Below are 23,065 nucleotides of genomic sequence, written 5' to 3' on the forward strand. Positions count from 1 at the left end.
TAAATGTTAGTTTTTTGCATATAAAAATAATTGTCAGAAATTTAACTTTCAAATTTGCTCTAACAATGACAGTAACTGTTTGCTAAGTTCTGACTGTGCTGGTAAGTTTTAAGAGTTTTATACGAATTATCTCACTAAATCCTCATGGTCATTTCCCCATTGCACAGCTAAGGAAAGGCAACCTCAGGGAAATAAAATTATTGCTCAAGATTATTCAGATAGTGGGCCTCAAACCAAGTATTCTGACTTAAGAGCCATTACTGTCCATCCCTACCCTCTCCTGCCTCCCAGACCTCCGATTTAGATGAATCACTGGTTTTCTGGGAGTGGCCTTAAACCACTTAGGAAGCGGAGAAGCACGGCTCAATAAGTCTTTACTTAGACTGAAAGAAAAACAAACAGAAAGTGGCTTAAGCAAACCCTGTTCTGGATCACATCATTAGCAGCTGGGTGCCTAGCCACAGTGCTGGGAATCCTAAAATTCAAAATTCGATTTATGTCCCACACATGCAAACTGGTCAGAGTTTCTCCCCCCCAAAAATCTTCCAATACAGTAGTTTCACTGCACTCCAGGTTTAGCAATTGTCCAAATAAGGCAAGACGGAATACACAACAGGATGCCGCTCAGCCCCCAGCAGCAGCCACTGGACAAAACCCAAACTCCTCCTTCCAGAAACAGGCTGCTCCCTGCGCAGGTCAGGCACAGCCGCACGTGCTCTCTCCCCTGGAGCCTGGGGAGTCCTGGGGAGAGCCGTTAAGCTGACTCCCGGTACCCCACACCCCCCGACCCCCTATCCCCTGGGTGTCTCAGAAGTGCTGGGTGATCATCGAAGCAGCTCGTTCCAACGCTGGAGGCCTCAAAAGGCGCTTAACCCAGCTCCCTCTTCCCTAACGGGGAATGCGGGGCACATGCGGAAGGGCATCCTTTGCTACCCCTTAGAAACCTTGTCGGGGAGACACTTCCCATAGCCCACCGGCAGGGGCGTCCCATAACCCACCAGCAGGGGCGTCCCATAATCCACCTGCAGGGGTCTCCCAGCCAATATTTCCCATCATTCACCAGGATGGGCTTCCCATCATTCACCAGGACGGGCTTCCCATCATTCACTAGGACGGGCTTCCCATCATGCCCCACGAGGGATTTCCCATCATTCACTAGGACAGGCTTCCCATCATGCCCCACGAGGGATTTCCCATCATGCCCAGCAGGGCACTGGCACAGAGGCAGCCCTTCGTGGAGAAGGGCGGGTCCTGGCAGCAGGGCCTCAGGTGAGTGGAGAGGAAGCTGCCCGCGATCCGTCTCCCGGGGGAGAAGTTACCTTCCTGCCCTTCTCACACAGAAATGAGAGAAGCCGCCTCTCTCTACCGAGCGCCCGGCCAAGTCCGAAAGGAGAGTAAAGCAAGCCCGGTCCTGGCGGTCCTGGCGGGCCGTGGCCCTCCCCGCCGAGGCCCTGGTGAGCGGTCCTTCTGCTTCCGCATGGCACTGCCCCGGGAGAGACCCTGTCCTGGAAGCCCTCCCGGGTCCCCTTCCTCTGCCACACCTTCCTGACCCACTCCTGGCGGCCTGGCAGTTGCCATGACAACTGGCTGCCCAGGACAACCCAGAGAAAAGGCCTTAGGAACGGAGGGGAACCAGAAGAATGCAAACAGGGTGTTTTGTTTTTTATTTAAGCGCCTAGCCACCGCCCAGATAAAAAGCAGGGACTGGCAACAAAATGAATTCAGGCCCCTCTTAGCTATGGAAATGTGAGGCTATTAAAATATTTGTGTTGCAAGGTTGACTATTATGGACATGCCCATATATAGACATACACATATAGACATAGGCGTGTATATAGATAGATATCAAAAAGACAGGAATCGCAACTTCTCTTTTTAAAATAGTTCTTATGGCATTTAGTGGGTAGGCGTCAGACCCGGGGTCTAACCCTCGCTGTTGGCTTCTTTCTGAAGCCAAGTCACCCATCCGTAACATGGAGACAGTAGCGAACTGCCCCCTTGGGGCTGCTGCAGGGTCTAAATAAGATGTTTATAGTGAGCTTAGCACAGTGCCCAGCACACAGTAAAGCACTTAGTGGATGTTAGCTGTTATTTTACCAATTATACTGTTGTCACTCATAGAGTAGGCTAAGCACCTTTTGTCTATCAGTCGGTCTTCGGGGAACTTTTGACTCATTTTCAATCATGATTTCTTCCTGACCAGGATCACACTGCTGAAGATGGTTCCGTCAATACCTGTCAGTGTCCACCAGAAGCTAGTCCGTGATGAACAGATTATGCTAACTGCATAAGCATTAGCACCAATATACAGGAGGGTGGGGAGAGACTGGAGTTTCTAAAAAGTACATCAACATTCAGATTCTTAAGTGCTAGTATTTTAAGTGTTTGAGGTTCTGTCTCTTGTAAAAATAGCAACCAACAAGGAGGAAATAAACAGATACATCCACACCTTAGGATATTGAAGATACTGTCATCAAGAGAGGAACCCAAATTCTTTTCCGCCCAGAAAGCAGGATTATTCAGCAATGCACCGCAACCAGTGGGGCAGCCGGGTTAGTGGAGTCAGCCGGGGTGGAGATGGGCTGTCAGGAAATCCCGCAGACTGGAAGTTCATGTTGGGCAGCAGCTCAACGGTAGTGAGTCATGGCTGCTCCCCTCCCCCACCATGTAGCACAGTGCCCAGCATATAGTAAGTGCTCAATCCACATACGCTTCTCACATTGAATGTTAGATCTGTTTTGCCACACAGCTGTACTTTATCAACACGGGAAAGAAGGGAAAAAAAAGCCAAGTACATCCGTTTTTAACTCTTTTTATGATCTTTTTTTTTTATTCTTCTTAAATCAGATTCCATTTTCCAGGGGCTCTCGCAATACAGCAGTTAAATAACTACAGCTGGATGTGCTGTGTCCCTAGGTCATAAGGGCATACTTGGGGGTGGAAGTGGGAGGAGGCTATGAGGAAATGAGAAAAAAAATTACAGACCCATTTGTGGCAAATTCTGTTAAAAAAAAAATTAGCCAAACCGTGCTACCTTGTGGCTACATGTTAGTTCCTCATTATAAAATGGATGTCCCTCTTCCCTACTAGTGGATGTGGAAGGTTGGATCTACTTTTTATATTATAGATGGCCTTGCTCTGGCCAGTGGTGGTGGTGGGAGACCCCATGGTACAAGGGGCTGCACCTTCCAGGGCCTAAGGATGGGTCAGGTTCTCCGGGGAAGGGACAGGAGGAGGCTGCAAGCTGAGGGACATGTACATTCTTCTCTCAGAATAAGGCCCTGCCCGCGGGACAACAACGGGGGAACGAAGAGACACCCTAGGAGAATGAGACAAACAAGGGACACGAAAGAATGGAGGCAAGACAAGTTCTGATCAAGCCTCAAACTTTATTCTCACAGCGGCAGAATATATACTGTTTTAGGAAAGGGGGGTGGGTAAAGGGGTCTATGGGCAGTAACCTTTTACTAGAGATTTATTAGGCTTTTGATGGCTGTGCTTATCAGCGGAGATGTGTGGTTTAGCAGGCTCCGGGATGGTTGTGTGTTTATCAGTGGAGATGTGTGATTTAGCAGCTGTGTGAGGGTAGTTTATCTGTAACTGCTGGCCAATTTGCAAGACACAGGTGGTTTCTGGTAATTAGGAGTTTCTGGAGGAACCAGAAACTTATAGTTCTTAAGATGGCTTTGTTTAAGCCAATATCTTTAATGGCTCCCAACAATTCCTCCCTTTTTCTTTATTAAGGGTGGGCTTTAACCGACTGGGGGAGTAGGGACCTGGTTCCTCCCGTGGGATGGTGGGGTCCCACCGTCAGTGGCTCTTGGTATCTTTTGGGGAGGAGAGGCAGAGCCGAAAGTTATGTATGGATACCAACCTCTATGCAAACCAGGTGTGCTCACAGGGAAATCCAGAGGCGGTCGAAAATTTTTGTGACCTTCCCTTGCAGTGCTTTGCCGTGCACCCAGGTCGGTGCCCATGCCTTTCTCCTTCTATGGGGAGTAGGCAAGCATCCCTCTGGCGTCATGCTGTCCCTGCAGGGAGGGAGTTTTAGCAGTCATTATAATCATATTCACTGTCTAACATGGCTAGACGATGGTAGTGTACCTGAATGGGTTTTGCCAGGACGCTATCAACCTGCTGTTTTACAAGGTCTGTTAATTTTCTAAAAGCCCAGGGGCCGAAAGCTAGGATTAGGAGAAGGCTTATAAGGGGGCCGAGAACAGGAAGCAGGTAGGGCAGGAGTCCGTTCAATCCGCTCCAGAGGGGGTTCTCGAATAATTCTCTCCGTCTCTTCACTAGATCTTCTTGTAACTTCTTTATCTTGTCTCGGACGATCCCGGATTTGTTGGCATAGAAGCAGCAGCGTTCCTGTAGGGCTAAGCATATTCCTCCCTGTTCTGCTGTGAGCAAATCTAACCCTCTTCTATTTTGTAGTACTACTTCAGCTAAGGAATCTATCTGATCTTGGAGATCATTGATAGTGCCTGAGAGAGCTTGGACATCGTCAATTAGCTGGTTAGATAATTTGTTATAGGTATGCAATGCTGTTCCTAAAAAAAGGTCAAGAGAGGTCAATACCGAATGCTTAAGTGCCTTCCCCAGGAGGGAATAAATCCTTTCACATTCTCAAAATATCCAAGGTAAATATTAATTTGTAAGTTTGTTTGGGATAAATGCACATAAAAGCAATTTACAGAAACAGACAGCATGCTATCTAAACTACAGTTTTGGGTAAACACATTATCTAGAGTCCTTGGGTAAACTAGGTAAAACTTAGGCATGTTATCTGAATTACAGTCTTTACCTAAATTAATTGTTACCGTACTTTATTTTACCATGCCCCAGGTGGTCTCTGGGCTGTTGGGTGTCTGGTTTGTCTTTCTCCTGTTAGATTACACTTAGAGAACTTTAACTTAAAAAAGAAAAATCTTTCTTTTCTTTTTTATACAAAGTAACCTATAGGGCTACTTCTTGGATATTGACTGGTAGTGCCGCAAGGCCATGTATTCCAAGTCAAAGTCATTAAACATTTATGGTGACTGTACTTATTTTCAGATCTGGTATTTTAACAGCAAATCATTAGATTATCCTGTAAATATTAGCGGAAGATATTTCAAAATATTAAAATTTCTCCTTTTTATTAAATTTAAAATAATGCTTTTAAACGGCGTTCCCTTTCGGCTTATTTGCATATACAGAGGGATCATGGGAAGCCTTCAGTAACTTTTTAGAAGAATTTTACTTTACTAGGATTCAATTGCTTACAAAGATTAGTAAATTTAAGTAAGTATTTTTTAAAAAGCAAAGCAAGTAAATTTAGTATTTAGTAAACTTCTGATTCACAAGGGGCAAACGCTGCACCACTTCCAGCCTAATTCAAAATGCAGTAGTGAGGAGCTTTTGTTATTTCAAATTACATCTTAAAATTTCACTGGTGTATTTTAAGAAATATTAAACAAAATAACTTGTTTTGCCCTTTCTCAGAGGCAAAAACTTAAAATATATTTATTACTTTTTATTTGATAAAGCTTTCCATGTGATTTCAAGTATAGTTTTGAAATCCAACTTGAAAAGACCATTAAATATATATACATATGATTTAAAAATTATATACTTATTATTATTAAGAGATATTAATTAAATTTCAACTCATTTCTCAATCAGTAACATTAAGACTAAACTTTAAAAATGCAAGACATAATCAACCAACAGATTTAATAGTGTCCTCTAGATTTTGTATGAGGCATACTCAGATCTCATTTAATTCAGTATTATGTCATTTCAAGATACCTAGGTGTAAACTCCAAGTTCTTAAATTTCCCAGCAGCTTTGGAAAACCACACTTGAGGCTGGCAAGGCAGGCTTGGCCCAGCCTTTGATTTTAAAAGGACCATAATTTTTTCCTCTGGGGAAGGTCAAAAAACAAGGTTTAGCTACATTGTTTCCTGCCCCTTGCTTGCCGGTGGGAAGTTTCAAAATTTGCCTGGGGGGCGGGGAGGCGGGGGAGGAACTGTTTTCCCTGGAAGAACAGGTTTGGCCTACCCTGGATCAATCAGATGTAAATTGACCACATTCTTTAAGAATGTGCTACAGGCGGGAAGCAGCCCCTTTCTCCATCAGAAAGGCGTGGCTAGCCTTTTTAATTAACAAAGGGCCGGTTTTTTACCGGGCTACTTAGATTTTTATAATTAAGATATTTTTAATAATTCTTGGGGTTTGAATTCAATTATCTTAAGGCATTTACTTTAGCAAATTTTTGTAACAGAGACAATTATACTGATATTTCTTTTAGAGGTCTTAAAGCTAGCTTTGAATCGGTTTCATTAACATTATTATGGGAAAATACCAATCTTGTTGCTAGAATTTCTACCCTGGGTCAAATTCGCCATTTTATTTAGTCTTGGGTTTTATTCTGCTCATTTGCAAAGAGATTTTAGCTTAAAACTCTATCTAAATGTCCAAAATCGGAACTTGCGCGCATCAGTTTTAAGCCAGGTTCTCTCTTTACACGTGAACAGAAATCCCAGACGCATTTTAAATTTTTGTAAAACTTTTCAATTACGAGAAGGAGACTTTAAATTAGAATACTGGGGAGGGGGTGTCCATATTAGATCGCCAAGTGCTCCCTTTTTCTTTCCACCACATCCTGCTTTGGGGGAAGTTTCAGCAAATGACTCAGATGGCGTATTTTCCCCAAAGTCATGCTTAATAGAAGATATTTTAAATTTTTTCCTATTTCGCTTTCTAAAGTCATGGCTAACACCCAAAGTTATCTTAGCCAAAGTTTGGTTGTCATAAGATGTTCTCCGGTAATTTTTAAATAAAACATTAAGTAATCTCATTGCGGGAGAGCTTGTAACTCTGCTCTCTCTTGCCACCTTTGAATCTCTTCACACCAGAGGCGGATTCAACAGTGGGGTTTCATTTCTTATTACAGATTTTAGATTCCAAATACAAGTTAAGATAAGAAAACATATTAAGATGACCATGGCACTATTTTTTCAGCCTGATTTTAAGGAATACCTTTTACTATTCCAATTTCTTTATAATTTGGCCTTTTTGCACAGGTGATTCTATTAACGGCAAATTAAACATTTCAGGATTAGGACATGGAGGTGGAGGGAGCCATGAAGGCCATTTCTCCCATTTTTTTTTCTTTCTGCTCCTCTTAAGGAGCGGAGGGTGCAAGGGGGAGGAGATCCACCCTCCTTGACCTCTTCTAAAGCCTCTAGGAAATGAAATGCCGTGTTCCACAAGGGGAAACAATTTTTGGCAAGTTCTGATTAACTTTTTGGCAAACATTTAAGATCTAATGTACCTTTTTCAAGAAACTAAGGGTTATGTTCTATAATAACATGCAAAAATTATAAAAGATTACCTTCTAAAATTTTAACACTTTAAACATGCAAATCAAAAGTCTATAATAAACCATGAGCAAAGGTCAGTGACGAAAGTGAAAAAATTCCTTAAATCTTTCTTTTTAACCAGAAATCCTCATACCTTGAGGGACTCCCTGAGCCCTCTGAGAAATTCTTAAATCTTTCTTTTTAACCTGAAAATCTCGTGCCTTGAGGGACTCCCTGAGCCCCCTGAGAAATGCTTAAATCTTTCTCTTAACCCTTACTCCCCGTGTCCTGAGGGACTCCCTGAGCCCACCTAGAAATACCTCATGAGAGTTCAATGAGTTGCCCATTATTTTGGCTGGGTAGTTCTCAAGATTTCCTCCTCCACGTAAGCCTCTGGGACGTATAAACCCCGTGCCAGGTCAGCTGGGAATTTCTTAAATCTCTGGTGATCCTTATGTAACCGCTCTCCTTTTACCTTACGGCCTCTGCTCGCGTGTCATAGGTTGGGATGTATAAGCCCCATACCAGGATTGCAACCACTAAGACATAGCGAGCTCAGAGTTTGCCAGAGAGGGCGACACAGGTCGGGCCAGAGAAGAATTACTTTTCCCAGTGATTCAGAGTTTTCACTGCCGGTGTCGGGTACCTTTCACTCTTCCCCGAACGGCGAGGTGAAGTGCTTATTAGTGGACTGGAGGGAGATCAAGAAAACTAAAAAGGCCAGCCAAAGAGGGTGAGGGCTCTCAAGAGGTATTTTGAAATTCTTGTTTGAAAAGTTTCGTCTGCTTACCTTCACAACGATCTGTCTCACGGGCGGGCGAAACCATGGCGATCAAGATGCCGAGTCTTCACTCACGAGTCAATACTGCGTGGCGACTCTAAGGGGTGCCTGGCCAGGCGCTTCAAGCAGACGTTCTCGCAGGGGGTCCCCAAGTTGCCCCACGTTGGGCGCCAGACTGTCCCGTCCCGCGGGACAACAACGGGGGAACGAAGAGACACCCTAGGAGAATGAGACAAACAAGGGACACGAAAGAATGGAGGCAAGACAAGTTCTGATCAAGCCTCAAACTTTATTCTCACAGCGGCAGAATATATACTGTTTTAGGAAAGGGGGGTGGGTAAAGGGGTCTATGGGCAGTAACCTTTTACTAGAGATTTATTAGGCTTTTGATGGCTGTGCTTATCAGCGGAGATGTGTGGTTTAGCAGGCTCCGGGATGGCTGTGTGTTTATCAGTGGAGATGTGTGATTTAGCAGCTGTGTGAGGGTAGTTTATCTGTAACTGCTGGCCAATTTGCAAGACACAGGTGGTTTCTGGTAATTAGGAGTTTCTGGAGGAACCAGAAACTTATAGTTCTTAAGATGGCTTTGTTTAAGCCAATATCTTTAATGGCTCCCAACACATTCTTCTCTCAGAATAAGGCCCTGCCCACCCTGCAGCAAGGTCCTGAGGATCAAATAAGATAATGCGGGTAAAAGGGCTCTGGAAAAACCAGGTGCTCCATAACTGTAATGTGTATATTTAACTCGGGTTTTTAAGTCATTGATTATGTAATATTTGATGCATACAGAAGAATACCCGTTCACTTCTGTCAGTAATGTAGCAAAGTAATGCAATGGCACACCTGTGCAAACCGCTCCCCAAATAAAGGGATGAATGAACAGAATCACTGTGGACATCTGAGGGCAGAGGTCCCTGTCCACATCTCACATCCCGCTCTGGAGTTCAGTTATATACATTGAAGAATTACGGGACCGCTGGGGTCGAGCATTAAAACTAAATCCATACTATCTACCCCATTGCCTCCTAGAATGGCCCAGCCCCAGCTCTCTCCGCACAGTGACCCGCTGCTCCCTCCCCTGCTGTAAGTAACTTTTCTTCTTCGCTAATGTGATGGGCAGAGCAGCGTCTCATGGTGCCTTACTTTCTCTTTCTCGGTCATTTGTGAGGGTAAGCCCCTTCCCCCAAAAGGTTATTTCTCATCTACATTAACTATTGTCCGTTATTTAGATCCGTTTTCTACAGGATGCCCTCATCTGTCTGAGTGGTTGTCCCTTCTTCCTGAAATGTGATGCCCATGTTTCTCTACCTTCAGCTCTACTACCTTACCCAGATGTAACCTCCTTGGGGACACCTTTCCTCGTTGCCTCAAGCCCCTTCAGACCATTGCTGTGCTGCTTCTGTCCCTGCACAGTTGTGATATGTTTCCAGGTCGCCCCCCCCCCCCCAGGGCCTGACCGCCCCACCCCCAGTCTAGCACAGAGACTGACATATAGTCTAGGCTCCGATTATTAAAATTACTAAATGCTGTTGACAAATCGGGAAAATACTGGTACAGTAAAAGATAAAGAAGAAAGTGGAGATGATCAATAGCCTCACCTCCCAGAGATGGCCAGTCCTGGCCTTCTGGTGTGAATCCTTCTAAACCAGTGGTTCTCAACCTGTGGGTCGCGGCCCCTTTGGGGGTCAAACGAGCCTTTCACAGGGGTCGCCTAAGACCATCGGAAAACACATATATAATTATATATTGTTTTTGTGATTAATCACTATGCTTTAATTATGTAACAATGAAACTGGGGGTCACCACAACATGAGGAACTGTATTAAAGGGTTGTGGCATTAGGAAGGTTGAGAACCGCTGTTCTAAACATTTTAAATGCATACCTATTTGCATTTATTTGCTATGATCTCAGACCATTATGTAGTGAAGATGTCAAAACTTCTTCAAAAGTGTTTTACAAGACAAAAGTAATATTTCACTTTAAGGATAGTTGACTCAAGGTTCTACGAAAGAATGAATGGACATGTTTAATACAGTGTGAAGGAGGAAGGGGCGGTACTTGAGCATATTGTGTTCCATTACTTTATTAAGAAAATACCGTTTCAGGTGTCTCTTCTGGGTACCTACTCTGGGACCATCACCAGAAGCCCTTTGTCAGCCCTTGTCTGTCTGTCTTTCTCTCCTCCCCAGAAGGATCTGGCTCCTAGGCCAAGCCTCTGGGCAGTTATGGACCAAGTACGGTGGTCAGGGCTACTGGATGAATCATTTCCCTCCCCTCTCCCGAGGCGAGAGCCAGGCAGAGTTAAACCAGGCCAGCGGTGTTGGGTGTCCTAGGGCTGGCCCCGCACCATCTGCACGCTGAGGTCTGGCACTGAGAAGGGCCTGGCCGGGATCCACTCTGGGCCACGCTAGGCCCCTGGCAACCGCCTCCGGGCAGAGTTGGAGCTCGTGAGCTTAGTGTTGTTTATTTAGGGCACTGGGTACAGGGTCTCCATGCAGGGGCCCTAAACGTGTCCTGTTGAACAAGAATGGAAATGTAAAACTATGCATTTATTAAATAAGCAGAATCAGTTATGAGAAAGTAATCTCACTTCACTGGTTCATTCCTTGGATTAGTTCCCTTAGTACAGTCAAAAGGTTGTTTGATTCATAAAAATTACAGTATTCAATAAATGTATATTTTTTCCTAAAAGAGTTTTAAAATCATTGCCACCAGAAAATGGGTAGCATGTTCAATAAGGACTGGGGGATTTTTAGGTCCTGTGGCTTGAGGTTCTCTGTAGTCTTATTCCGATTACATTGTGAGCTCCCTAAAAATGGACCTGTCCGATTCGCCTTTGTAGCAAGGACAGTGCCTCACAAAGCGCTCGGTGGACCTACAGTGAAGAGAAGCCGGCAGCCCCTGCAGCTGGGCTCTAGTTCCTCCCCAGGGCGCTGGGGCCTTTCTCAGCCACCGCGCCCCTTACCACGCATAGTGTGTCCCGGGGACACGCCCCTCACCTGGACAGTCCTCTTCCCTGGAGAGACTGAGCTCCTGGACAGAAGGTCCTTTCTGAAAAGTCTTACTTCTCATCACAACCCCAGCTCCTAGCACGGGCCTTATTCTGCACATAAAATCATTCTCCTTCTAGTGACTCTCAGGTGAAAGACCAAACTTTCCAGTAGGTGTCAGAGTTGCCTCTTAAGCCCAGGAAAGGAGTGACTCCTCACTGCGGGTGGGGGATGGCAAACGCCCTCCCTTCAAATTGGGCCATCCACCTGTTTGTCCTCTCGGCACTGGGCTCACTGGCACCCTCGCACCGCCACACAGATGGGCACCCATAGCAATTAACCATCTCCTTCCTTCCAGCCATCCCTAGTCAGTGCTCTCACTTGTTACCCTAAATCCTCGGTTTCCTCAAACACCAGAGGCCACCTCCTCTCTCCTCGCTTTCAGCCACTGACTTTACCTCCTGCAACAAAGGAAAAATAGATACGAACTCTCAGCTCTTGTCTTCCCACCTACAATGAGCTGCCTGCAGAGTGCTTCTCCAACCTGGGGCTCATTCCTCCTCCCGTGTTTTGGATTCCTTTTCATTCTGCCTTTGAGGGGACTTGTGTCCTTGAGGGTGCGGCCTCCTTTCCTGTACATACCTGCTGGCGTCCTCTCTTCTGACTTCTTGAGGAGCCGGCCTCCTAGGAGAAATGGCAGATTCCAGGTCTGAGGCAGGAATTGTATGAAATGAGCTCAGGACAACACCTTGTCACAGTGGAAAGCAAGGACACTATCATATACCGGGGTCATGTCAGACGGACTCAAGAAAATTAGTAGAGGCCCCCACTGGCCAAAGACAGGCAAATGAGCTGCAGTCAGGAGCGTCACTGCAGTGGGTCAAAACGCACCAACTGTGACTCTGTCCACTGGCGCATACCATCAAATGCCAAAGAAGTGCATGGGTAACTTGAAGAATACTTGAAAACCAACTCATTTTGAAAAGTGGCAAAAGAGGGAGCTTGCATTTATCCTGCCTTTCCTATGCAAACTGTACCTCAGGGTCCACTAATTGATGTTAAACAATTGATGAGGAGTCCTCTTTACAGAAGTATGCTAGCAACGAGGGAAAGAAAGACTGAAAATAGCAGTTTCACACTTCTGTGAATTCTGACTTCTGATGAATTAATGAACCTAGACAAGGAACATCTAAGACCAGAAAGCTGACCAGATGCCATGTGCTTGCATTGAATCTACCCAAGTCTGATTGAGCCTCTAGCTCTCATTGTCAATTTCAGGAAAAACATGTTAGACCGAATCATGAAGACAGCATCAGCACAAGCAGAGTGAGGGAGACTGCATGACGAGTGGCCTGGCCTCTATAACAATGACGGCAACACATTGCTGGGGGCGGTGGGGGGGGGGGGAGAGGGGGAGAGAGAGAGAGAGAGAGAGAGAGAGAGAGAGAGAGAGAGAGAGAGGTGTGCTGGGGAAATCTACAGAGGGGAGACCTAGGGACACAAGCCATACACGTGTGGACTGTTTGGATCCCCACTGAAAGACAAACAAAACTGAGGGCCAATTTCAGGACAGTCAGGGAAGTGAGAACTTGGGCTGGGTACTGGATGCCATTATGGAACTGTTCTTGTTGGGGGAGCCCTGATGATGGTATTGTGGTTATGTTTAAAACCATATCTTTTAGAGATCCACATTGAAACTTTACAAATGAAATAGAATGTCTGGAATTTGCTGCAAAATATTCCTGGGGAGAAGGAAGTGGGTCAAAACAGAAAGGAAAGAAGGTTGGCTATGCATTGATCATTGATGCAGCTGGGTATTGGGTACGTGGGCTTTACTGTAGTGTTCTCCCGACTTCTGTATATGCTCGCAAACATCCCTACATTTAAACATTTAAACATCCCTATCCTTCCTCCTCCCCCAGTCCCTCTCCAGCCTTGGGCCCTTCTCTCTCCTCCTCTCCTGAAACGCTGTCTGCTCCCTGCTGCCTCTTCTTCCCCACGCCCACTCAATCCCCACAGCAGCTGCCGCCCACCCCACCTTCATGGAAGCATCAGCCACGATCTTCTGGGTGAAGCCAGTAGACCTGGCTTCTTTGCAGCACCCCACTCTCTCTCATTCTGGAAACACTGCCTTCCTTGTGCTTCCTGGACATCACACTCTCCTGGCTTTTCCCACCTTCCATCCATGGTTCTGCCCCCCCCCCCCCCACCTCCCTGCCTGGCCCTGAAATATTAGCCCCCCTGGGGATTCAGTCTAGTCTCATGCTGTCGGTTGCTGTCAATACCAGGCCTCCCTTGCCAGCCTAGGCTTCTTCCAGAGACTCCAGACCCACAAATCCAACCCTGGTCACCATCTCCACTGAGAAATCCCCCAGGAACCAAATGCTCAATAAGTACAAGTAAACTCCTAGCCCAGTCTCACCCCAAGTCTGTGTATAATCTGTATGTTCCCTCTCTCCATGAAGACTCTACCACCCACCCAGCCACCCAGGCCAGACATCTGAGTGTCATCCCGGCTCCTCTCTTTCCCTTGCCTCCTTTCTCTCACCTTCTAGACCTTTCTGGACTCCCAACAACCATAACTCAGGCCTGGATTGCCTCAGGAGCTCTCCTCCCCTCTCCATATTATTTGCACCATCGCCGCTCCCCAAACCAGCTTGCAGCTTGCATTGTGCTCTTGGCCAACTCCTCCTCTGCTGCGGAGATGTGACCACCTGTGACCATTTAGTCTGGGCGAGGTGACCCCCTCTTGCACCCCATGGTGTGTCCTCTATTATAATGTGTAGCAGTGTTGGGATTGCTGGTTGCCTGTCTACTGCCTTCATTTGAGGGGAGGGGCATCAGTGGGGCTCTTGGCCTCCATGCCTGGGTTGGTCGGTGGGAAGCAGGAGGAAAGGAGAGTGGGCTGTTTGTTCTTGCTTCTTCCCGGCTGGGCTGTACATTCACAGGGGCCGCATTCCCTCCCCAAGCCCCTCCTCTTGTCTAGCAGTTTCTTCTGCAGCCTCAGCTCTCTCCTTCTTCAGGCTTAGGGTGCTAACAGCTTCCTGATGTTGCCAGCCTGGGGATGCATTTTTCACTCATTTCCCCTTATGTAATAGCCCAGTGTTGGGTTAAATAGTGACCCCCCCTCCCCCCCAAAAAATGTCATTTCCTTCCTGGAACCTCAGAATGGGACCTTATGTGGAACTAGGGTAGTTGCAGATGTAACTAGTTCAGTTGAAGCTCTACCGGAGGAGGGTGGCCCCTAAATCCAATATGACTGGTGTCCTTAGGGGAGGAGAGACAGACACACAGACACACAGAAGGAAGATGCTATGAACAGACATACAGGAAGACACCCTGTGACGACAGAGGTGGACGGGAGTGATGCAGCTACAAGCTAAGAAACACCAGGAGAGCCAGCAACACCAGAGGCTAAGAGAAAGGGGCGGGCAGATTGTGGCCTGGAGCCTCTGGAGGGGTCATGGCCCTGCCAGCACTTTCTCTCAGACGTCTGGCTGGCCAGTGTGGGGTACTTGGTTAGGGCAGCCCTAGGGGATGAATATAAATCCTTCCCTTCACCCTCACATCCGCCTCCCTGTTCTTGCCACCTGGGCTTTTGCTCTATGAACTCTGCAAAGGCAAAGACCCCTTGTTGACCTGAGGCCTCGGCGCTGGCACAGGGCTGGCCTCTTTGGGCACCCAATTAGCCCCTGTTGGGTAAGAGTGAACAAACCCCTCATTTAGTGCTCCTCTCATACTGAAATAAAATCAAAACAAATGCAAAGCAAGCATGAACGTTTTGGGTTAAGGGCCCTGCCAAGGCAGTGTGCTCAGTTGGCAGCCCGGAGTCTGGGCACCTGGAACCCTGGCCACCACAGTGTCAACAGCAGCCCGAAGGCAGCCCGCGGCTGGCCTGGCACACTTGGTCATGATTTTGAAATACTGGATCTGAAAAATCCAACTGGATTGGAAATTCAGTCGATTCTCACCAGATATGTCAATATTATACATCAATGAAAGAAAAGGGAGAGTTGTCGAGTCTTTAAATATCAGTTCAACTGTTGTAAAATTTGTGTGATTGTAAATAACGGCTTCAATGTTAGCTACCTGCAAGAAAAAACATCTCAATAGTGATGTCCCAGCTGCCTGCTCTGTCCTGAGCTTGTGTGCAGCCATGTCAACATGAAGTCTGGATGTTCGTCGGACCAATCACAAGCTTTCATTTCAGAATGGGAACTTCTATGTGGGAGTCTCACACAAACTTACTGAATCCTCTAATGCATGTTTTAAGTATTTCTTATAATCCTATAAAAGATTAATATTTGCTAAATAACTAAGTCTTAATCTTTATAAAATTAGAAGATTAATCTTTCCAATTAGCAAATATGATCTGGACCACCCAGGCAGGTCCCCTCTGGTTTTGCCCAGCGTGCCATACAGATATTTTCTATGTGAAAAACATCAGGATGCCCTGTACTGTCCACACTGCATTCATTCGTACAGTTTGCAAACATGGAACAGTGTCCTCCAAGTCAGTGCACAACCTGGGGAATCTCTCTGACCCCCAAGATAGATTTAGAAGGAACTAGTCCCGGCTCACGTGATAAGTGAGGATGAAGAGGGTCCACAGTGCCCGGAAGTGCAGTGAAGATGTCCAGAGAGAACAGAATGCTGACCTGCCTCAGAGTTCGTGCTCACTAGGAAAGGCTGGGGTGGGAAGGGCCAAGACAGAAACACCGACCTGTGAGAAAGCGCTTGTCTTGGAAACTGCAGAGCCATCCAGAAGGTTTGGGCAGGAGGCTGCAAGCATGAGCTCAGGCCTTGCTTTCCAGGTACTAAAGAATGTGCTCTCATTCCTACAGGTGACAGGGATCCTGAAGGGTGTCCAGGAATGACAGAATCCGACCTGCTTCAGGACAGCAGCTGGAGGCAGCTGGGAAAGCTCTGCCTGAGGGAGAGCTTGGAAGTGGGGAGGCTGATGCCCAGGTTCCAGGAGAGCGGAGGAGCCCTGAGCAGACTGTGGTGTGAGCCAGATGGAAGCAGACTGGGCTGGTTTGGGCATCCCCAGGAATAGAGCGTTAGGCGAAGGAGAAGGAATTGGCCGAGAGAGGAATTCCACAGAAAGAGTCCTTGCCAAAGAGAGAGAGAGAAGTCCAGAGGCCCTGGGCTAGGGTAGGAGGCACCCTGTTGCTGTACCTTGGGGCCACAGTGAGGCCAGCAGGTTTCCTTTCTGCATAAACACTTGTCAAAAGCATAAAGAAGGGGTGCATTTGACATGGCCCAGCTCAACCAACAGGAAAAGGTATAAGGGTGCTCTGGAAAGGGGGGAGGGGCCTATAAGACCTGGCAGGGAGGAGGCCTGCCTAAGGGGTGCTGGGCAGGGCCGGGCAGTGTGCCTCGAGGTCCAGGGCACTGTTCATACAGACCTTTTGGAGCACTTACAGCCTGGCCTTGGTGGGTTCTAGCCTTAAGGGTTGTTTTAATAGGGGCAGTCTTTCAGGAATTTTGTGACAAGGTGTTTTTCTGCCTCTCTTTGCCCTCCCTGGGAGCTGGGACCTGGCTGTGTTGGACTCAGTGTGTGCTGGGAGTGTTCTGTGGGTACCCCCAGGCTCATCTATGATCCAGCCCTGCTCGGGGCTGCCCAAGGTCAATGTTTGGCAAGAATCGAGAGTGGAATTCGGAAAGGTGTTCCTGGGCTGATACTGGGTTGACATGGGAACTGTCTGTGAGGCCCCAGCAATGTGGGTGTCAGTGCAAGTGACTGGGGCCAGGCTGGAGTCCAGAACAGCCGTGTGAGCTGCATGCCACGCGTGTACAGGTGTGATGGAAGATGGTTCAACACAGCCTGGGGGTGGCCCCATGTGCACTTAGTAGAGCGCCAGCTTCATGGTTCTGACCCCTGAGAAGGGGCAGCCGGCGGAAAGGCTGGGAGGCCCAGGCGGCCCCCTTTGGCTGGTCCTGGCTTCGCGGCCATTAGGTCAGACCTACCTTACGGACACAGGGCCTTTGGGAAGCTCCCGGTGGCCAGTGGAGAAGTGCCAGGTGCAAGGACACAGGAGGCCCCAAGAATCTGGAGCGTGAGGGGTGGGGATGGCCACAACCAGCCCGGGCGCCCCCAGGGCTGTTTGGGATCCCGGGCCGCCCCGAGGCCTGGGGAGGACCAGGCAGGGACTGGAGGAAAGGGGAGGGGCCGAGCCGCTGCCACCGCCCGCCGCGCCCGCGGCCGCAGGAAAGCGAAAGGGCCGCAGGGCCTCGCGCCGCCCCAGGAAGTCGCGAGCAGGAAGCTCCGGGAGCCGGCCGGCTGCGGAGCGGGCCCGGCGGCGCAGGTGAGGCGCGGGGGCTGCGATCGATCCACGCGGGGACCCTCCTCGCCGCCTGCACCTGCGGGGCCGCGGCCGCGCTGCACCTGCCGCCACGGGCGACAGGCGGGGACGCCGTGGGCAGGGGCGCCCGCTGCCCGCGCTGTGGGGGCGCCGCGCCCGTGGGACCCAGTCCCTGCGCCTGGCTCCCCCTCCGCCCGTCTTTGTGCTGGTCCGTGGCCGGGCGGGGCGATCTCGTTCTCCGAGGCCTTTGGAATAAGGGGTCCCGAGGCGCGGCGGCGCCCCTGCCGGCGTCCCGGGCTGCGCGGAGCCGGCATCCAGGCAAGTGGAGGCGAGGGCGCCGGGCTGGGCCAGAGCCGCGCGCTGGTCCCCGGGCAGGAATGGCACGAGCTGTCGCCGGGTGCCTTCCCACCCGCCCCGGCCGTGATAACAGTCAACAGCCGGTGCCCAGGGACAGGGCCGGGGGAGACCCGCGCATTGTCCGCCGCGCTGTGGGGACGTGGGCGTGCCCGCCGGGTCCACCTGCGCCGGGACCGGCACCGGGACGAGCCGCTCGGAAAGCCGCCTGGAGGCTCCGCGTCAGCACCCGGGCCTTCGGGTTGTTTGTTGAGCGGCTGGTTCCGAGCCCGTGAGTCTCCCTCCCAGCCAACACGGGCGACGGCGCCTTCTGTGTTTGTAGGGCGTGAGGCGCCAGCAAGTGCCCCAGCCGCCGGCCACCGCCGCGCGCCTGTTTCCGTTCTCCCAGCTTCACGCTGCCTCAGCAGGCGACTGGAGACGCATTTGAATGGAGGACTCTGGAAAGTCTTCTAAAGGCTGAACCCTAAGCCTGTCTTTCCTTTATTCTGCGGGGCTCACTACCCGGAAAGCTCGCCTGACCTTGAACTTAAATTGTGTGAGGTGGTTTGCGTGGGCAACTAGCCCAGATTTACCCCCGTTGCTCGCTCCTTAAACTCCCTTAGATCCAGCTTGCCGCTGCCCCAGCCCTGGCTCCTCGCACCTGCTGGGCCTGCACTGGCCTTGGTCCTAGGGGAGGAGAGGATGCGCTTTTGTATTTAAGCCTCAGGGAAGCGCGAGGGCCATTGTCATTCATAGTTCACCTGGAGCAGAGCCTTTAAAGCACAAACCACAGAAAGTGTTTTCTGGAAAGGAAGTTGTTCCTCTCTCAGAACACGTTTTGGGGGGACATGCAGTTCTCACCCACCTTTGCCTTAAAATACGATCCACTGGAGAAACTGTGTCTTTAATGGGCCCTTTAAAACACCCGTGGGCTGGTTTGAGTACCCACAGCCGCGCTGCAGCTCTGGGAAGACCTTCCACCTTACTCTGGCCTTTACTTTCGAGTCTCACTGTTTTCTTCTCCGGAGAGCACAGGGCTCTGCTCTGGCTGCACCGATCACCAAGGGGGAGTCTGCGGGTGCCCCCCCCCCCCCCATGCTAACTTCCCTCGGGCCATTCCTAACGGTTGGCTAGTTGGGCTGTTGGGAAGACAAGTAGAAAAACGTGTGTTTTGCACATTTTCATAAAGATGCTCTAATGGGTGTTTCCCAAGCTCCTCTCTGACCACAGAATGAAACCGATATTCTGACACTTTTCCCTGTTGTGGTGGTGAGGTCCAGGGGCGCCCAGTGAGAGCCATTTTTCAAAAAGCCCTCTGATGTGCTTGGGCCCTGTGCCCACCACAGGTCAAGTCAAATGATTCCCAGTTCTGCTGCCCTCTCCTTGAAGGGGCTGGGCCGCAGGAAGTGAGGGGGAGGGGGAGGGGACTGAGGGAAACTGGACCGACCAGATTTGGGCCCACTTGGTCCAGCAGCTGGCGTCACTGTTCCTCTGGGGTGAGCACAGGCTGCCTCTTCCTCGGAATGGCCGTGGGCTCACCTACGGAGGCCTCGAGGTCCCGCCTGCACTCAGTGGAATGATTTGCTGAGGGCACTGCTCGCGCTTTGGAGGAAGAGGACTCATGACACTGAGCTCTTTTTCTTTAATTGTTTAAAGAATTACATAGGTCTCCTTTCCCCCCATCGACCCCTCCCCGGATGACACTGAGCTCTTAACACCCCACATGTTAACTCACCGTCTTCACGTGCCCTAATTGCACTTACTATGAAGGCTGTAGCACTTGCTCTCACCTGGTTTACAGGAGGAAGAGCCCGCACAATTTTAAAAGAAAGGAAGCTTTTCTTCCCACTGCTTTTCCAGCGCCTTCTGGATTGTTGCTGCTGTTACAGGTTTGACCAGAATTGAGTTGAGGTTGGTTGGTTGATTTAGTGATGGCCGGAATGAACGCGGGGAACGGGTCTAAATGAAAAGACAGGCACTTACGAATCTAAAGTGTAAGTCCTCCAGGTCTGGACTGTTTGCTGTTATCTGTCTGTTACCCCAAGGAAATGTTTTGAAGACATTAAATAAATATCAGCTTCTTTAAATCAAGATTAGTGTTTACTCAAAAGTAGCTTTCTTTTTAAAAATTATATAACCTGTGATTTTTCAGTGAGTGTAAGACAGAACGGCCCATGCTCTGTATACCCTGGGAATTGTGTTATTTAACACATTGGTCCAAAGGCTCCTTGTTGCCAAGTGTAGAAGAATGAAAACTACGACAAGCCATGGCTCTGGGACAGGAGACCTGCCTGGTGTGCTGGGGCCCCTTTTCGGTTTGGGGGGCACCCCTACGCATTCCTCTCTGCCTTCAGCTCTGCCTTCAGAATGGGGTCATTTCCCATGGCCTCTGAGGTGGCCTCAGGAGAAACAGAGAGGCAGCTAAGAGGTGAAGTTCATTCCCTCAGCTTTAGATGCATTTTGATTCAGTTGCAAAGCCACAATTAAATGATTGGTTTGGTGGCCTGCCATCCTGTCCAGGCCACATCCCCCTCTGTTATTGTGGCTCAGCTGTGGCCAGGTCCAGCGTGGGTGGAATGGAACACGTCCGGTTCCCTGGCCTGCTCTGTAACCACTGGGCACATACTGGGTTCACGTGAATGTCAATATTCTGTAGAGTATTGTGACTAAGGTTGAATGGGTTGATCTCTAGATGCCTTCCAGATAGAGATGAACTCAGTGGTTCTTTTTATATCATCAGAACATCATGTGAAATTCAGTTCAGCGATCTCTGAACAAGCCCCGCCCCCTCCCGAGGCAGACGCTGTGCTGCCACCTAGTGGCCCTGGCGGTGGGCATTCCCATCACCCGGGAAGGCCAGCTTTGACCTGGGCTGGCTAACAACTATATGGGGAGTTTCTCCTGCCCGGGACTCCAGGGTGCCATTGTCAGCACCCCTGACTTTTCAACTCCTCTTTCTCATTGTAGAGACCTAAGCCTCTGCAGAAAGGAGGAGGGGGCACGAGCCGAACAGGACATCTCCGCTTCGTTTCCAGCCTGTGCGAGTGCAGAGACGGGAGAGAGACTGGGAGCCAGGATTACTAACCTCTTTCTGAAGCGTCTGATTTCGTGGCCAAAGCTCTGAGGTCCACGTGTAAATGGCTCGACTCCCTGCCGGCATTCGCTTCATCATCTCATTCTCCCGGGACCAGTGGTAAGTCCTGGCGGCTCTGGCCCCAGCGTGGCCCTGAGTGTGGGCGAGGGCCACTGTGCAGCCGGCTCTCCCGGGTTCATGATAAAATGCACAGGGATGCTGTCCTCCCTGTAACCATGGAGTCACTGAGCGGTGGTGGAAGCTGTGGGGAACGTTGCCATTGTCCTCCGTCTTTGGCTCTGGCGCTGACAGGTAGCATGTGGACTCCTTCATGGTCTTCAGTGGGTTCTGTAATAATCACAGCTCCCACCGAAAAATGACCGCCGACCACTGACAGGGTTATAACATGCCTGTGAGTGAAAGAAGTATATGAACTCTGAGCTCAATGAGCGGCCTAACTGGGGCAGAGCTCCCAGAGAGAAAGTGAAATCTTAACAAGTTAGATGCTGACCAGAAGGCAGCTCTCTCTTCCGAGACACCCTGCTTGTGTGCTCTGAGAATCCTTTTCCGGGAAGGGCGGGAGTGGTCATGGATTCCGTGCCCCTTGGAGGAAGCCGATGGCGAGGGCCGAGTCTAGAGCTGGGCTCTCTGGCCTCTAACCCGCAGTCTCAGTGGTGTCTCCCCGCCTGATCTTATTTGGGAAGGAAAGGTTTCCTCTGCCCTCTTTGGTTCCGTAATTGGGAGCATGCAAATAAAACTGACAAAAAGATTCACAAGAGAAAAGAAACTTAATCACATATATGTAGGAGTTTACAGAAAAATGTGACTCCACGAGGTATTAGAATTTGTGGCTAATATGCCACGTTAATGGGGGGAGAGGAGGAGGACAGGGGCACTGATGGGAAAGCAGATGACTTTTTGGAAATGTACATGGGCCTTAGGAGAATAGACGGCAGAGTTAATAATGTTGGTAGTGTCTGTGGGTGTGATGTGGACACTTCTCACCTTCAGAAATGAGTCGGTCTCCCCTGTGTCCTCCCAGGGAGGGACTTGGGACAGTTGAGTTCTTTCGGGGGCTCTGCTTTTAGACAGATAAGAGATTTCAGGAACTCAAATACTTTCCCCTCAAAATACTTTTATGCCCTAGTGGCATATTCTGGACTCCTTCATCTCATCACGACAACCCACCTGTGGCCTCCACACCCTTTGCATCTTCTCAGGCCTCTGCTGGGTGTCAGGTGGGACTTCAGACATGTCATTCTTTCCAGAGCAGTCCCCTCATTGACTCATTTCATGCCTACTGCAAATCTAGCCACAAGGGCTCCAACACTGACCTTTTGTTTGGGGGGAGTTTAGCTTCTTGGTTTTATAACTTTATTTTGATATAATTTTCAAACTCACAGAAGAAAATTAAAAGAATGTTACAAAGAACTCCTGTGTATTACAGATTCTTATTTTTTTTTTATGGGTGAGCCCTACAAAGATAGAGCAGTGCTTCTCAAACTTTAGTGAGCATGTGAATCACCCAGAGAACTTGTTAAAATGCAGATTCTGACTCATAGGTCCGGGGGGGGGGGGGGGGGGCTGAGAGTCTGCATCTCCCAGGCGATGTGCCCTCAGTCCATTGGCCACACTTTGGGTAGCAAGGGTACAGAGTATTTGTCTCAGTTCTCTTCCATCTCTGCCTCCAACTTGCTCTTTGACCTTTAAAAGTTATTTTTAGCTGAGACTTAGCAATCCTAGAGAGACTGGCTTTAACATTCCTACGAAGGACATTTTCTATGTGTTTCTACCCAGCACACCTGCCCCTTTCTAGCTTCACTTTGACTTCCGTTGGGGAACTGACATCCCTCCTTTGTGTGCAGTTGGGATAGGCAGGTGAGTCTCAGGACTTGCCATCTCACGGCAACCAGTGGAGGCCCTCAAGGCAGAGGCCTTGTTCCCAGGACCTTCCTCGAACAGCGCACAGTGCAGGTGCAGCAGGAGGCAGGGCGGAATCAGGGGCAGGGGTGTGGAGTAGGGACTACAGGTCTCTCTCCTGGGCTTTGAATCTCAAGTACAGCGACCTAGGGCAGCTTTGAGGCCCGGGCTCCACCTGCAAACAAATCCAAAGCACTGGTGTTTTTTGCTTCTACGTGCATGTGCGTGTGTGTGTGTGTGTGTGTGTGTGTGTAAAATGCCTTATGAACATTTGAGAGTAAGTTACAGACATTATGTTGTTTTATTTCTAAATACA

At 49.2% G+C, this 23,065-nt stretch overlaps 1 protein-coding gene across 1 annotated transcript in view; it reads left to right on the forward strand.

Annotated features, from left to right (window-relative positions):
• The first annotated feature begins 17,329 nt into the window (after positions 1-17,329).
• SLC37A1 (solute carrier family 37 member 1) overlaps positions 17,330-23,065 on the forward strand; it is a 42,022-nt gene continuing 36,286 nt past the window's right edge. The window contains exons 1-2 of the mRNA XM_081088008.1: positions 17,330-17,426; positions 20,724-20,949. Of these exons, the coding sequence (XP_080944134.1) occupies positions 20,894-20,949 (56 nt within the window). The 5' untranslated portion in view covers positions 17,330-17,426; positions 20,724-20,893. The remainder of the gene's footprint in view (positions 17,427-20,723; positions 20,950-23,065) is intronic.

This window comes from Myotis nattereri (assembly GCF_964212035.1).
Source record: "Myotis nattereri genome assembly, chromosome: 3".
In the NCBI taxonomy this organism is placed as follows: Eukaryota; Metazoa; Chordata; class Mammalia; order Chiroptera; family Vespertilionidae; genus Myotis; species Myotis nattereri.